Source organism: Pan troglodytes, chromosome 11, assembly GCF_028858775.2.
Source record: "Pan troglodytes isolate AG18354 chromosome 11, NHGRI_mPanTro3-v2.0_pri, whole genome shotgun sequence".
Taxonomy (NCBI): Eukaryota; Metazoa; Chordata; class Mammalia; order Primates; family Hominidae; genus Pan; species Pan troglodytes.
Window position 1 is genome coordinate 83,585,939 of NC_072409.2, and position 13,498 is coordinate 83,599,436.

Below are 13,498 nucleotides of genomic sequence, written 5' to 3' on the forward strand. Positions count from 1 at the left end.
AATAGAATCACAGTGAATTAAAGTGCATGCCCCAAAACAGCATATATGGAAGAACACTCACCCCAACCAAGAATGCCCAAGCCATCAATCATGGTAGTGTGCGAGTCTGTGCCCACGAGGCTGTCTGGGTAATAATATCCATCCTGATCAAATACCACTCTTGCCAAATATTCCAAATTCACCTGGTGGATGATTCCTGAGCCAGGGGGAATAATCCGCATGTTGTGAAAAGCCTGGGAACCCCACTGGGATTGACAAATGGAAAGAACACTATGAACGCGTGAAGTACTCCTACTCAGCCCATCTCCTTGGCATCTCTCCCTCGTACCCTGCATACAAAGAAAACCAAACAACGGAACCAGACCCTGCCCATACCTTTAAAAATTCAAATCGCTCTCTATTTCTTTCAAATTCCAGGTCTTGATTCTTCTGTAAACTGTCTGCCCTGTCAGAGAGAAAAATTAAATGTATACAATTTGAGGCTTAACATATTAGTGGTCAAATTTATTGGTGATGAAGAAATAAAATGGAATTGCATCTCCTTGCTTGCTGAGTGATAATATGAATTTCATTCATGACTATTTACAATGCAGAATAGGAGAGGTAACTAGTGAAAGTAAAGAGAGTAATTATTGTTTGGTTCAAGTGATTCCCACAATGCCTTTAACTATGGTAGGCAGAAAACATGAACTGAATTGAAGTTAAAACTAATCTAATCATAAAGTCTGACCCTTAGGAACAGACTGAAGACATTCATATGACAACAGCAGCCTGGACATTTAAAGAACTCGTTTCTATACTCCTCATCCATGACCTCATTATAACATCTCTCTGACCTGGAATGTGTCTGGGCTGGTATTTTCATCTCTTTATGTTGGGAGACAGAAAACTAGCAATGCTGAGAGGATCAGTACCTTATAGAATCACAATCTCCTGTGTGTAGGACCAAGGTTTATGAGGAAGATGGTGTCACTTGATAACATCTGTGAACCACAGATTATATGCTAAGATTTACTCAAGGTCATTCAGTCCATCAGGACAACACAGGGCACCAAGATTTTCTAGGATTTTAAAAATCAAACTGCATTGTTTTGAGTCAAGGTAGAGTAAGTCATAGTCACAAGATCGCAGATTCAGCACACAGAATGTGCTCATAAAGCATGTATCATAGGATTGAGGGAACACAGGAAAGGCTAGTAAAATTAATAGCTAAGACCAAAGTCAGACTTCATTAATAAATGAAGTACTGGATAACTACTTCCTAGTACCCAGTAGTTAACACTTTTTGACACTACTAGGAACCAGCAACTATTCTAAATGCTTTATGTTAATTTTCTCATCTAGTCTCCATAATATCCCTTTGAGTTAGGTGCAACTAATAGCTACATTTTTCAAGTGGGGAAACTGAGACACAGAGAGGTTAAGAAACTTGCTCAGGACCACAGACACTAGTCAATGGTGGAACTGGGATTGAAACCCAGGCAGTCTGACTCCCGAGTTGACACTATCCTTTAATCCCTATACCACATGGCCTTCCTGTCATAGTTACAGCGACTGTGGCAGTAATGGTGGCAGTGGTAGTAACACCACCACAGTAACAGCAAGAGCTAAAGGACAACATTACGTTATGGGCGCTCAGAGCTTTACACATGTGAACTTATCATCACAACCCCTCACGTAAATACTACTGTCATCCTCAATATCCAGAAGCAGCAGCGGAGGCACAGAAAGGTTAAATTTGTCCAAAGTTAGACCATAACACAGTGCTGTTATCTGAGCCTAGGTCTGACTGGTCCTGGGGGTTTCTACCTTGACCATGATACTCTGCTTCTCACCCACTCTGATCCTCCCCTCCCCCAGAGCCTGCCACGTGCTACATGCTGAAAATGCAATGGTGCAAAAGCTGTGTGCTCACTGCCCACTGGCACTCTGAGTCTGGTGAGAGGGCAATGGCAAAGGAATGCAATCATCACTGCCTGGTACGGGAGCACTCGGAATGGGCCATGAACCCAGCTGGGGGTGGGGGTTGGGGGGATTGGAATGCTTTCCAGAAGGACATGGTATCAATGTGGTCTGAAGGATGACGGTGAGTCAGCCCGAGCAAGATGCGCAGGCACTCCTTGGGAAAAAAGGGACTGGAAGCATCTGTTATTTACCTCATAGAAAACACATCTGGAGCCGGGCACAGTAGCTCTCACCTGTAATCCCAGCACTTTGGGAGGCTGAGGCGGGCAGATCACGAGGTCAGGAGTTCAAGACCAGACTGGCCAACATGGTGAAACCCCATCTCTACTAAAAATATAAAAATTAGCCGGGCATGGTGGCAGGCACCTGTAATCCCAGCTACTCGAGAGGCTGAGGCAGGAGAATCACTTGAACCCGGGAGGTGGAGGTTGCAGTGAGCCAAGATCACGCCACTGCACTCCAACTTGGGCGACAAAGCAAGACTCCATCTCAAAAAAAAAAAAAAAAGAAAACATATTTGGTTACCACACTGATTTTTTTTCTCTTGATATGAATATTCTCCAAGACAAGTGTTGGTTGCTTTAATAGGTAGGATCAATTCCTGAGACTGGCTAACAGCAGGGGTCTACAAACCAGCCCATGGGCCAAATGTGACCCAATGCCCATATATGCTTGGCCCTCAAATGAAGGATGATTTTTACATTTTTAAAGGCTGGGGTGTTGGGGGTAAGAATATGTGACAGAGACAGCATGTGGCCAGCAAAGCCTAAAGTATTTGCTATTGGCCCTTTCTAGAAAAAGTCTGCTGATCCCTGCCTGAGTGAATGAGTGTCTATTTATGTGTGTACATGTTCGAGAAGAGCAAAAGAGGGAGAGAAAGGAGGGACCCCGGGATAGCAGAACAAGGCAGGACACCTGCACCGACACTGGCATCAGCAGACTCTGTGGACCCTCTGGACGAGACACAGCTGCTCCTCAAGGTACTCATCTCGATCTTCTCAATAGTATGCTGAGGGCTCCATCACTCCAGTTCCCACCTGTCTCTATGTCCAGATCTATGTTTCCAGTGTGTTTCGGGCATGCGCACCAAGAATACTTCAGGCACCACAAACTCAATGGGTCAAACCCTGATGCTGGGCTTTCTTTCCTAAATCTGTTCCTCTTCCCTGTCTGTCCATATCTAATGAGCTCTTTTCCCACCACTTAGTACCTACAGCTATCAAGATATTTATTCCAGAAATAGCCTCCCAACCAGCTGCCCTGTGAGGCCATTCAATCTACCTTTGGTATGGTCACCTCAATCATTTCTAAAATATAAATCATCACGCACCAGCCTGAATCTACCAATGGCTTCCCATTTTCTTATAAAGTAAAAATTCCTTGTCTTAAAAACCTAAGTCCTTCAACCTGACCTCAGCCATCCTTTATAAGCCCTCTCCTAGCCTCCAGTCCAAGCTCTCAGCTTCAGCTACACTGTAGCCAGCATGCTCTTCCCACCCCCACTTTCCTTGTGCCTTTGCATGCTCTATTTGCTCTGAGTGGAAGGTCTTTTTCAGCTCTTCTCTCCTTGGTAAACAGGCTCAGGATCCAGATCAGGTGACACTCCTTGAAAAACCCACAGACTCCCCAGGTCAGGATGATTTGCCCCTTCTCCGTGGTGACTACACTTATCAACTGCATGAAAGCTGTGTGTTCACTAATTTCCCCTTCTAAACTATAATCTGTTTCTGGAATAAATACTGGCACATAATAGATCTGCTAAATGGATTTAATTTTTTTAAAAAAGGAAAGCATCTCTGACCTTGATTTCTACCACTACAGGTAAGATTATAACCACATGTGGCCCCTGCCTCTCCTCCCCATCTCTTTTGCTATACTGTGAGCACTTATGGACTCCTAGTCATTGTCCCTGATCTTCTACCCTCCAGCACCAGGAGCATGGCAGAGCTTCTCACAGCAGAAGCATGACTGATGATTGACGGGGGAATGTTTACCCCAGAAAACGCTGGGGGTATCAGTTTGATGGAAGCGACATGTTCATAGGACGTGCAGAAGCCAGAAATGCTTAGACTGTTTCATGATACAGTAATTCCAGGTAAAACCCTATTTACTCAGGAAAACAAAACATCTATTATATGGAGCTTGGCTCAATTAGCCTAGTTCTAGTTACTGGAATGAATAGACCTAGCATTCAGAATTTTCTACCACTCAGAACTTTCCTAAATTAGTCTAATCTAGTGAGCTTTTAATAAGGTCTCTAAATGTGAATGGCCTCACGGACTAAAGAGGAAATTTCTTAGTTCATTTGAATTCAGAATTGAATGTAGTTCAGTTTCTGAGAATTACATTTAATGGAGCTCCAGAAATTCATGGACAGTATTAACATGGAGATAGTTTTCACATTAATGAAATCTGGTCAGAAATGTTATGAAATTCTTTTTTTTTGAGACGGAGTCTCACTCTGTCGCCCAGCCTGGAGTGCAGTGGCGCAATCTTGGCTCACTGCAAGCTCCACCTCCTGGGTTCACACCATTCCCGGGCCTCACTCAGCCTCCCAAGTAGCTGGGACTACAGGCGCCTGCCACCACACCCGGTTAATTTTTTGTATTTTTAGTAGAGATGGGGTTTCACCGTGTTAGCCAGGATGGTCTTGATCTCCTGACCTCATGATCCCCCTGCCTCAGCCTCCCAAAGTGCTGGGATTACAGGCGTGAGCCACCGTGCCCGGTCACTGTTATGAAATTCTTGTTGGAGGAACAAAAAAAAAAGGTGAGGTAACTTTGTAAAATATCACAATAATGTATTAGAACTTCAACTTCTAAAGATGGTGTGAAGCTAATTAGTATTATTCAAACTAGGCAAAGAGCTTACAAACATTTAACTGAGACATTTACCACTCTACCACCCCTTACCCAGTTTTTCTCACTCATTTCCAGAAAGAGCTGGAAATTAGCCCACAGCACACAGTTTCACAGAGCTGAGACATCACATTTAATTCCTTACAAAAATGAGGAGAGAGATCATGAGGTTAAATTGCAAAACCACAACTCAAGAAATAAAAACAAAATACCACCAATAAAAACATTTCTAAAAGAATTTTTTTTTTTTTTTTTTTTTTGAGATAGAGTCTCAGAACTCCATTCTGTTGCCAGGCTGGAGTGCAGTGGCACAATCTCAGCTCACTGCAACCTCCACCTTGCAGATTCAAGCGATTCCCCTGTCTCAGCCTCCTGAGTAGCTGGGACTATAGGCACGCACCACCATGCCCGGCTAATTTTTTGTATTTTAGTAGAGACATGGTTTTACCATGTTGGCCAGGATGGTCCTGATCTCCTGACCTCGTGATCCACCTGCCTTGGCCTCCCAAAGTGCTAGGATTACAGGGGTGAGCCACCGCCCTGGCTAGTGTTCACTCTGATTTTATATATACATGTGGGTTTGCTAGATTTGGTTATCAATCTAGGTCAAAGTTCACCCTTGGATTTTGCTGTTTTTCATGTTTTCAGTACATGGTGTAAATGAAAAAGGTCTATAAAAAACTGAAACCACAACTGATTAGAGTCAAGGTCTAAAAAAAAAAAAATTACAGTGAACTTGGTGATGACCCAAGTTCAAGATGCATTAACAGCCATGAGCTCTTTGAATTTTGAGTCAATAGAGTTTAGACATGAAAACTATATTACAATTCCGTCTCTACCTGTACTTTCACCTTCTAGGCGAGCAAAATGAAGGTAAACCCATCAACATTAATGAAAGACTCCAAGAAAGATGAAACCTGGCATGAATTTATGGCTACTTTCATAACTTCTGAAGTGGGTCTTTATCCTATCTCAAACATTTTACGCATATATTTTAAACTCTTCCATTTGAAACCAAAACATTAAACTGAGTTCACGTGATTTAGGAAAAAAGGAAGGTTGGGGAAGACATATTGCCTTAGGACAGGTTCAGAGTCCAAAGGAAAGGGAAGAGTTGGCGAGTACATGGTCTGTTCCAAGTACCATCAATTCAGGGGACAAAGTAGATTTCTCTTTATCCTGAATTTATCTGGTTTGGATGTTAGCAATATAAACTGGAGAAAGATCATTTTCTAAATTTCTTTTGAGGCTGCCAGGAACTCACTCAGTTACATCCCCAAGGAAGCAAATAAAGGTGTTTTTGTTTCCCTTTGAGTGGTTTCATATTCTTAAGTGACTTAATTATAAATAATAGCTTCTTATTAGGAAAATGAAGACAGTTGCAATCCCTGAGATAACTGCTTAGCAACTTGGCACCCTTTCCAATCTTTTAATTCCTGCATCATTTTCCATGTAGCTTATGTCACTCTACATATGCAATGTAGCATCTCGTTCGTTGAGCTACAATGTGATCATGTTCCAAGTGTTATTAAAGACTTCATAAATTAAACTCTAAAGGTTACCTAATGATTCACTTCAGGGGTATACCATAATTTAATAAAGCATTTTTTGTTGGACATTTAGAATGTTTCTAGGCTTCATTTATAAATAATACTTTAATAAACATTATTGGCCGTTAAGCTTTTTCTGAAGTCAGCTATCCAGATTAGCTAGATGTAATGGTGCATGCCTGTGATCACAGCTACTCAGAAGGCTGAGGTGGGAGGATTGCTTAAGCCCAGGAGGTCAAGGCTGCAGTGAACTGTGATCACACCACCCCAGTCTAGGCAACAGAGTGAGACCCTGTCTCAAAAAATAAATAAATAAATAAATGATATAAAGGGTATGCTTGGAAGTAGGAATTCCAGGACAAAGGATGTAGAAATTTCTAAGGTCTTAACAAATATTGCTTTAATCCTCATTTCTAATTTATAGTGCTATCAGCAGTGTATAAAAGTGTCTCCCTTATAACACCTTCATAATTAATATTTTCTAATCTCAACTATATTGATAAGAAAATGACATCTCAAATATTTACTTTTTTATTCCTTGTGAGATTGAAAAGCCTTTATATACTGTTTACTACCATTTGCATTTCCTTTTATTATGAAATGTCCACTTTCCTTTGCCCATTTATCTTCAGGGACCTATTATTTTTCTAAATGGATCATAGACACTCCATATATTAAGTGTATTAACACTTTGCCATATTTTTCAAGTTATTTTCTCTTAACTTTGCAGTAACTAAATCTATACCTTTTTTCCGTGTTTCATTCGTTGCTTCTAAATTTAGTCTCATCAAGACATCTGACACGCATACATTTCCTTCTAAAACTTTTAAACATTCATAAGAACTGCTCCCTCCTCTAATCAATTTCCAGCACTGTATATGGAAAAGTTATTTCTCCCACTGATAGTTGTTTTGACAACTTTAGGTAGTCATACTTCTAGGTTAAGATAATAGCCTCTTAAAAATACCTGATTGCCCTCCCTGTATCAAAACCCTTGTGGTGTAATCTTGAAGTTACTTCCACCGAAGACGGGTGGACTGTATTTCCCCATTCCAGCTTTGGGCTCAACCATGTGATTTGCTTTGATCAATGGCACCGTGAACAGAAGTGACGCTGTGCTGGTACTTAGCTAGGCCTTAGAGATACTGTGTGTTTTCACTTGCCCCCTTGAGTCTCTGTGGTCACAAGACAGCTGCTTTCTCCTTTAGCTTGGACCCCAAAAGAAACACACATGGAACAGAGTTGTCCCGGCTGCCCCGCAGATGTATGGTTCAGTGTAAGCTGCCAACCTGGCTACTGCAGTGCAAAGCAGAGCTGCCCGACTGTGCTCACCTAGGTCGGCTGACCTCCCAAACAACTAGAAGATGTGTAAGAAATAAATTCTTATTGTTGACTGCTGCTGAGATTCTGGGATTGTTATACAGCAATAGCTGATTTTTTTACACCCATCTCTACATTGAAATCTTCATGGTTTTGGCTGGTACAAATTCTGCCTTTTGGAGAAAAGGACAAATGGTAGAGTTTCTTCTGACTTCATTCCCATCTGTTGATTACCATTTTGAGCCAAAGGGCAAAGATGACTAGATTCTTTTTTTTTCAAGTTTAACTTCATCAGGTACTCTTTTTTTTTTTTTTTTTTTTTGAGACGGAGTCTTGCTCTGTCGCCCAGGCTGGAGTGCAGTGGCACTATCTCTGCTCATGGCAAGCTCTGCCTCCCCAGTTCACACCATTCTCCTGCCTTAGCCTCCCAAGTAGCTGGGACTACAGGTGCCCACCACCACACCCGGCTATTTTTTTTTTGTATTTTTAGTAGAGATGGGGTTTCACCATGTTTGCCAGGATGGTCTTGATCTCCTGACCTTGGATCCGCCCACCTCGGCCTCCCAAAGTGCTGGGATTACAGGCGTGAGCCACCGCGCCCAGCCATCAGGTACTCTACTCTTACGGGCCCTATCAAATCACTAAGTGCTTCTCTTAGATTCTACTATTTTCTATGCCTTTTTGTGTATCTTACAAAAGACTGGGGCTTTATAACAATGTTTAATATCCTGATGCCATTTTAACCCAAAGACTCACTCCCAACACTTCCAACTTAAACCAAAGGCTTTTAGAGAGTGAGATTTAGGGATAAAAGCTCATTAAAATAAACTGAGTCAGGAAAATTGACCATTACTACTTGGCTCCTAACCTCACAAAACTTAGTCATCTCTTCAATGGGCTAGGATTACAAATGGTACACATATTTTGATTAAGAAGTATTCACTTTCAAAGTTTGTTAAGAGGTCAGGCCTAAGTTGCTAGTTCACAACTGCATATTCACATGTTCAGTTCTCTTCTTTGTAAAACGTTTTATTAAATTTTTTTTTTTTTAAGACAGGGTCTTGCTCTGTCACCCAACTGGTATGCATGGCCTAACCTTCTGGGCTCAGGTGATCCTCCTGCCTCAGCCTCCTAAGTAGCTAGGACCACAGGCACACACCACCACACATGGCTAATTTTTAAAAAGTTATTTGTAGAGATGTGGTCTCCTATGTTGCCCAGGCTGGTATCAAACTCCTGGGCTCAAGCGATCCTCCTGCCTCAGCCTTCCAAAGTGCTGGGATTACAGGCATGAACCACTGCACGTGGCCAACGAAGACATTTTAATATGCACACCTTTGGATGCTAAGGATGTGGGGATGGATTTAAAAAAACAAAAACAACAACAAAAAACCTATCCTCAGAGTTGTTTAGTTTTTCCCCACCTAAAGGTGTTATAGACCATTAGGTGTCTATATTCAGGCTTACCAAGATTCTCACTTAATCAAAGAATAATTTCAAGGTCACTCAATTTAGGATATTAAATGCCTATTTATCTGCTCAGCTCTTGCATTCAGAGAGCTGAGAGTCTACTTACCAAGTCAACTCAAGTGACAACTTCCCTTCAAGGGCTACAGGCCCACTCAGGACACTAAATCATCTGGCAAACTGAAGAACAGGGAGCTTCGTAGGCTGGAAAGTAAAGGATTCCTAACAGAATAAGATTTAAGCTGGCCTTGAAGGACAGGTAAGATTTGGCAGGAACAGAGGAGAGGATCTCCCAAACAAAAGAAGAAACACAGGTTAAGAAAGGGATAGGCATTATGGAAACCCATGTGAAGAGGCAGAGATCGCTAGATATGCAACAGTTACTTGGGATCAAAAAAAGGAGTAAGGTTCCAGTGGATGAAAAAGCTCAAACATATACTTGCACTGACATATACTTGTGTTGACAAGCTCTCATGGCAGAACTTCATGTGTGTGTGTTTTCACCTAGACTTCAAGTCAGATTCAAATGCAGGCTGCTCCCACCCAAGAAGTAAAAACAAATAAAAAAAGATTAAAAGAAAAATCCACCCACTCTTCCCCCTAAAACATCTTTACTGCGAAATGTATATGAAGTTTAAGTTTTTCAGAAGATATCTTTGAAAGATTTTCTTCTTCAACTACATATACACATTTTAAAAAGATTCGTGTTCAAAGATTTTGCACAAAGCAGAACACTCAGGTATTCGTTTTAATCTCTCACCTTCTGTTGAAATCAACCTGGATGGAATGATCTATTACAAGATCAGCAGGGCAGACAGGGTTTATTTTCTCTGGATCTCCTCCTAACTTTTTCACAGCATCACGCATTGCAGCAAAGTCAACCACAGCAGGCACACCCCTAAGAGAAGAAAGAGAATAATGCAGAAAATAAGCCTTAAATGTGTGTAACTGGATTTTTCAGCTTTTGCCTCCATTGATAATATTGACAAGGCCCTACCTCATCAGAGGTAGGTGAGACCTAGAAAAGTGAACAATGGGTGAGACTTAGAAAAGTGAAAGTTTCTAAGCATATTTCCTCAGGCAGAAATCACATAGGTAGTAAGTACCATGACTGGGTGGTATCTCTATGTACAATGTTATCACCGTATTAAATTTAATAACGGCTATGATCTAAATACAGCAGTGATGGGAGAGCTGGCACTTAACAACTCTGGAACTCTTACTGCTGTGAGTGCTTCCCATTCACATGGTGACTTGACAAAGACCTGGAGAAGACTTTCAGATCACACCTTCTCAATTTTGACCAGATTTCAAGGAATGGATGTAATTCAGAAAAGTTGGCTGTGAATCAAATTCATGTTAAATGAATCTCTCTTTTTCGCTTAAAAGTATAACATTTTGGTGATCTTCCTCTAGAAAAATGAAACTGGGTCTCTAGAAGGAATAAAATAACATCAATTAAAAATGGAAATATAGTATCTCAACAAAGATGCTGCAATGGGGAGCAAGGATATCTAAAAATAGCAAGATGAGAACTGAGGCTTAACAGTTATGGTCAAGACTTGTGATGTGAGCTACATCATCTCCCCTCTGCAGACAGCACATCAGTGTTTCAAGTACAAGTGTTTGACACACCTGGTTTCCTGGGCAATACAATGTGGGAAAGAAAAGATTCCAAGATGGCTCTATTCCATGCTATTTCTTTGACCTTTCCCTAAGATACTCAGGACTAGGATCTTTAAGAGCAAGGATAATGACCCTTCCTATTAGAAAAGGTGGCGTGTTTCAGTTTGCTGGACACAATCCTGGTTTCCTCTTGCTGCTGGGGGCAATGACACCCTTAGCTTTCAAAAGTGTCTGGATATGGGTATATAATATTATATAGTCATAAATTAATAAATTATATAGTCATTGCAGAGTGTTTTCATTTGTTTAAAAGAGAACTTTCTTGAAAGGCTAATGAGGGAGGCAAAGGAGAGTGAAGTGACATTAGGCTCACGTAAAGTCCTGCAGGATGACACGAGCAGGCTTAAATGGCACTTCTATGTTCTTGTGCTGCGTGACATTCCAATGTAGAATATTTTCAATATCCTGTTTCTTCACCAAAAACTCATCACAATTCCGAATGGCTGCTTCCAGAAGAACTCTGATCGAAAATGGTAAGCGCCCTAAGAGTTAAGGATGACAAAATAAACAAAACCTGTGAGACAACTTAAGAGCGCTCTTTAAGGCCAATCTCTATATAAAGTTGATATGAGGCATCAGACTATTCTTCCACAAGGAAAGAGGGTAAAGTGACCAACAGTTTAAAATACATGGATATTTAATGGGTTTAAGAGATATTCAGGGCTGGGCACAGTGGCTCATGCCTGTAATCCCAGCACTTTGGGAGGCTGAGGCGGGTGGATCACGAGGTCAAGAGATCGAGACCATCCTGACCAACATGGTGAAACTCCATCTCTACTAAAAATACAAAACTTAGCTGGGCATGGTGGCGTGTGCCTGTAGTCCCAGCTACTGGGGAGGCTAAGGCAAGAGAATTGCTTGAACCTAGGAGGCAGAGGTTGCAGTGAGCCAAGATCCATGCCACTGCACTCCAGCCTGGCGACAGAGCAAGACTCTGTTTCAAAAAAAAAAAGAGATATTCAGTGGTAGAAAACACTACACACAAGGCCAAAATAAAATATTATTCTTCGGTATTAAATGGTTGTCTTGTCCTGGATTCCAACAACAGACAGTTTCCCTTAAGTCATCACATCTCACCATCAGTCTAGATTTTTATTGTATTATGTGTTTTGTTTGTTTTCGAGACAGGGTCTCACTCTGTTACCCAGACTGGAGTGTAGTGGTGTGATCACAGTTCATTGCAGCCTCAAACTCCCTGGCTCAAGTGATTCTCCCACCTCAGCCTCCTAAATACCAGGGACTATAGGTAAGCATCACCACACCCAGCTAATTTTTTTCTATTTTTTGTAGAGACAGGGTTTTGCTATGTTGCCCAGGCTAGTCTTGAACTCCTGGACTCAATCAATTGCCTGCTTTGGCCTCCCGAAGTGCAGGGATTACAGGCATGAGCCACCACACCCAGCCTATGTTAAATGTTGACAAATAACATATATTTATACATGTATATATATGCACAGAGTAACAGTCCTTATGAAACTAATGCTCAAGAAATGAGAAAATAACCCCTTTACAATTATTGTAATTAAGACCAAAGTATATGCATGTACATCTTTCAAAGGAAACAAAACCCTAAACACTATGCAGCATGGCCAGTGGTAACTGGAGTTCCTAAAATAAAACAATATTAATTCATAAGAAAAATGATTTTGTTTATAAAAATTCCATTTTGATATGTGAAAATTACTAAGCAATACTATCTGGAAATTTATCTGGAAAAGACAGTGCAAAGGCAGAAAAAGGACGGAATTTTGAATAAAAAAGACTGTGTTCTTGTCCTGCTTGTCTACAACCCACATACTTGTGATCTGAGCATGTGTCATTGACTCTTGGGCCTTAGCTTCCTCAGGACCTCTTATATTTTATAAACATGACCCCATAGGGTTGTTATTCAGATTAAATGATACAATACAAATGTATACTCTATAAAGTGTTATATAAATGTTAAATGTATGTAATCATTATCACCTACTTAAAAATGACTAATGTAGGAAAGGCATGTGAGTGCTTGTGCACTTAACCCAAGAACATTCACCCATTCTCTGCTACTCCCTCTTCAAACTCTCCTCAAGTATAATTAATTACATAGCCTAATCATTGTGCAAATGAGATTCCAATTGCTATCACAGCCATGTACCTACCATATCTTGAATCCTCCAATTTATTCAAATTGAAGAATTTCTTTCCTGGTTGTACAGGATCCAATGGCTCAGCAAGGTGTGCGAATGGGTTGCTCATGATTACTGATGGCCACGTGTTCCTGAAAAGAAAAGAGAACATTTAAATTCTTTTTTTAAGAGGTCTGGGACCTAGAAATCAGGACTGGGAGGAGGGCTTAGTTTTTACTATGTTTCTTTTAGTATTGTTTGCATTTTTAACTATGTACACACTGAACTTTAAAAAAAATAGTTAAAAATTTAAAAGAAATAGACATTTGCACAACTCCTCTGTCCAAAGTCTGGTAGGTACGAGGTAGTTTTGGGGAGAAGCAGTTGATTGAGAAGCAGCCTGTGTCTTCCTGGATTGCTAGTGCAGGAGGCGACAGGACACGCCACAGGTACCGGTAACGGGCGCAAGAGACTGAAGAGGAGACAGCCAGGCTGTTTGCCCAGCGCCTCTTTCCTGGGAACTACTTCTCCCACCTAGTCTCACATG

The 13,498-nt window shown here is 41.1% G+C and overlaps 1 protein-coding gene across 2 annotated transcripts in view; it reads right to left on the reverse strand.

The window, feature by feature from the left end:
- The window catches only part of ACO1 (aconitase 1), a 67,654-nt gene that overhangs the window by 33,447 nt on the left and 20,709 nt on the right, over positions 1–13,498 (reverse strand). For both annotated transcript variants that reach the window (XM_009456435.4, XM_009456434.5), the window contains 5 exons: positions 12,985–13,103; positions 11,160–11,328; positions 9,921–10,058; positions 376–445; positions 62–245 (listed from right to left, as the gene is read on the reverse strand). In XM_009456435.4, coding sequence (XP_009454710.2) covers positions 62–245; positions 376–445; positions 9,921–10,058; positions 11,160–11,328; positions 12,985–13,103 — 680 coding nt within the window. The remainder of the gene's footprint in view (positions 1–61; positions 246–375; positions 446–9,920; positions 10,059–11,159; positions 11,329–12,984; positions 13,104–13,498) is intronic.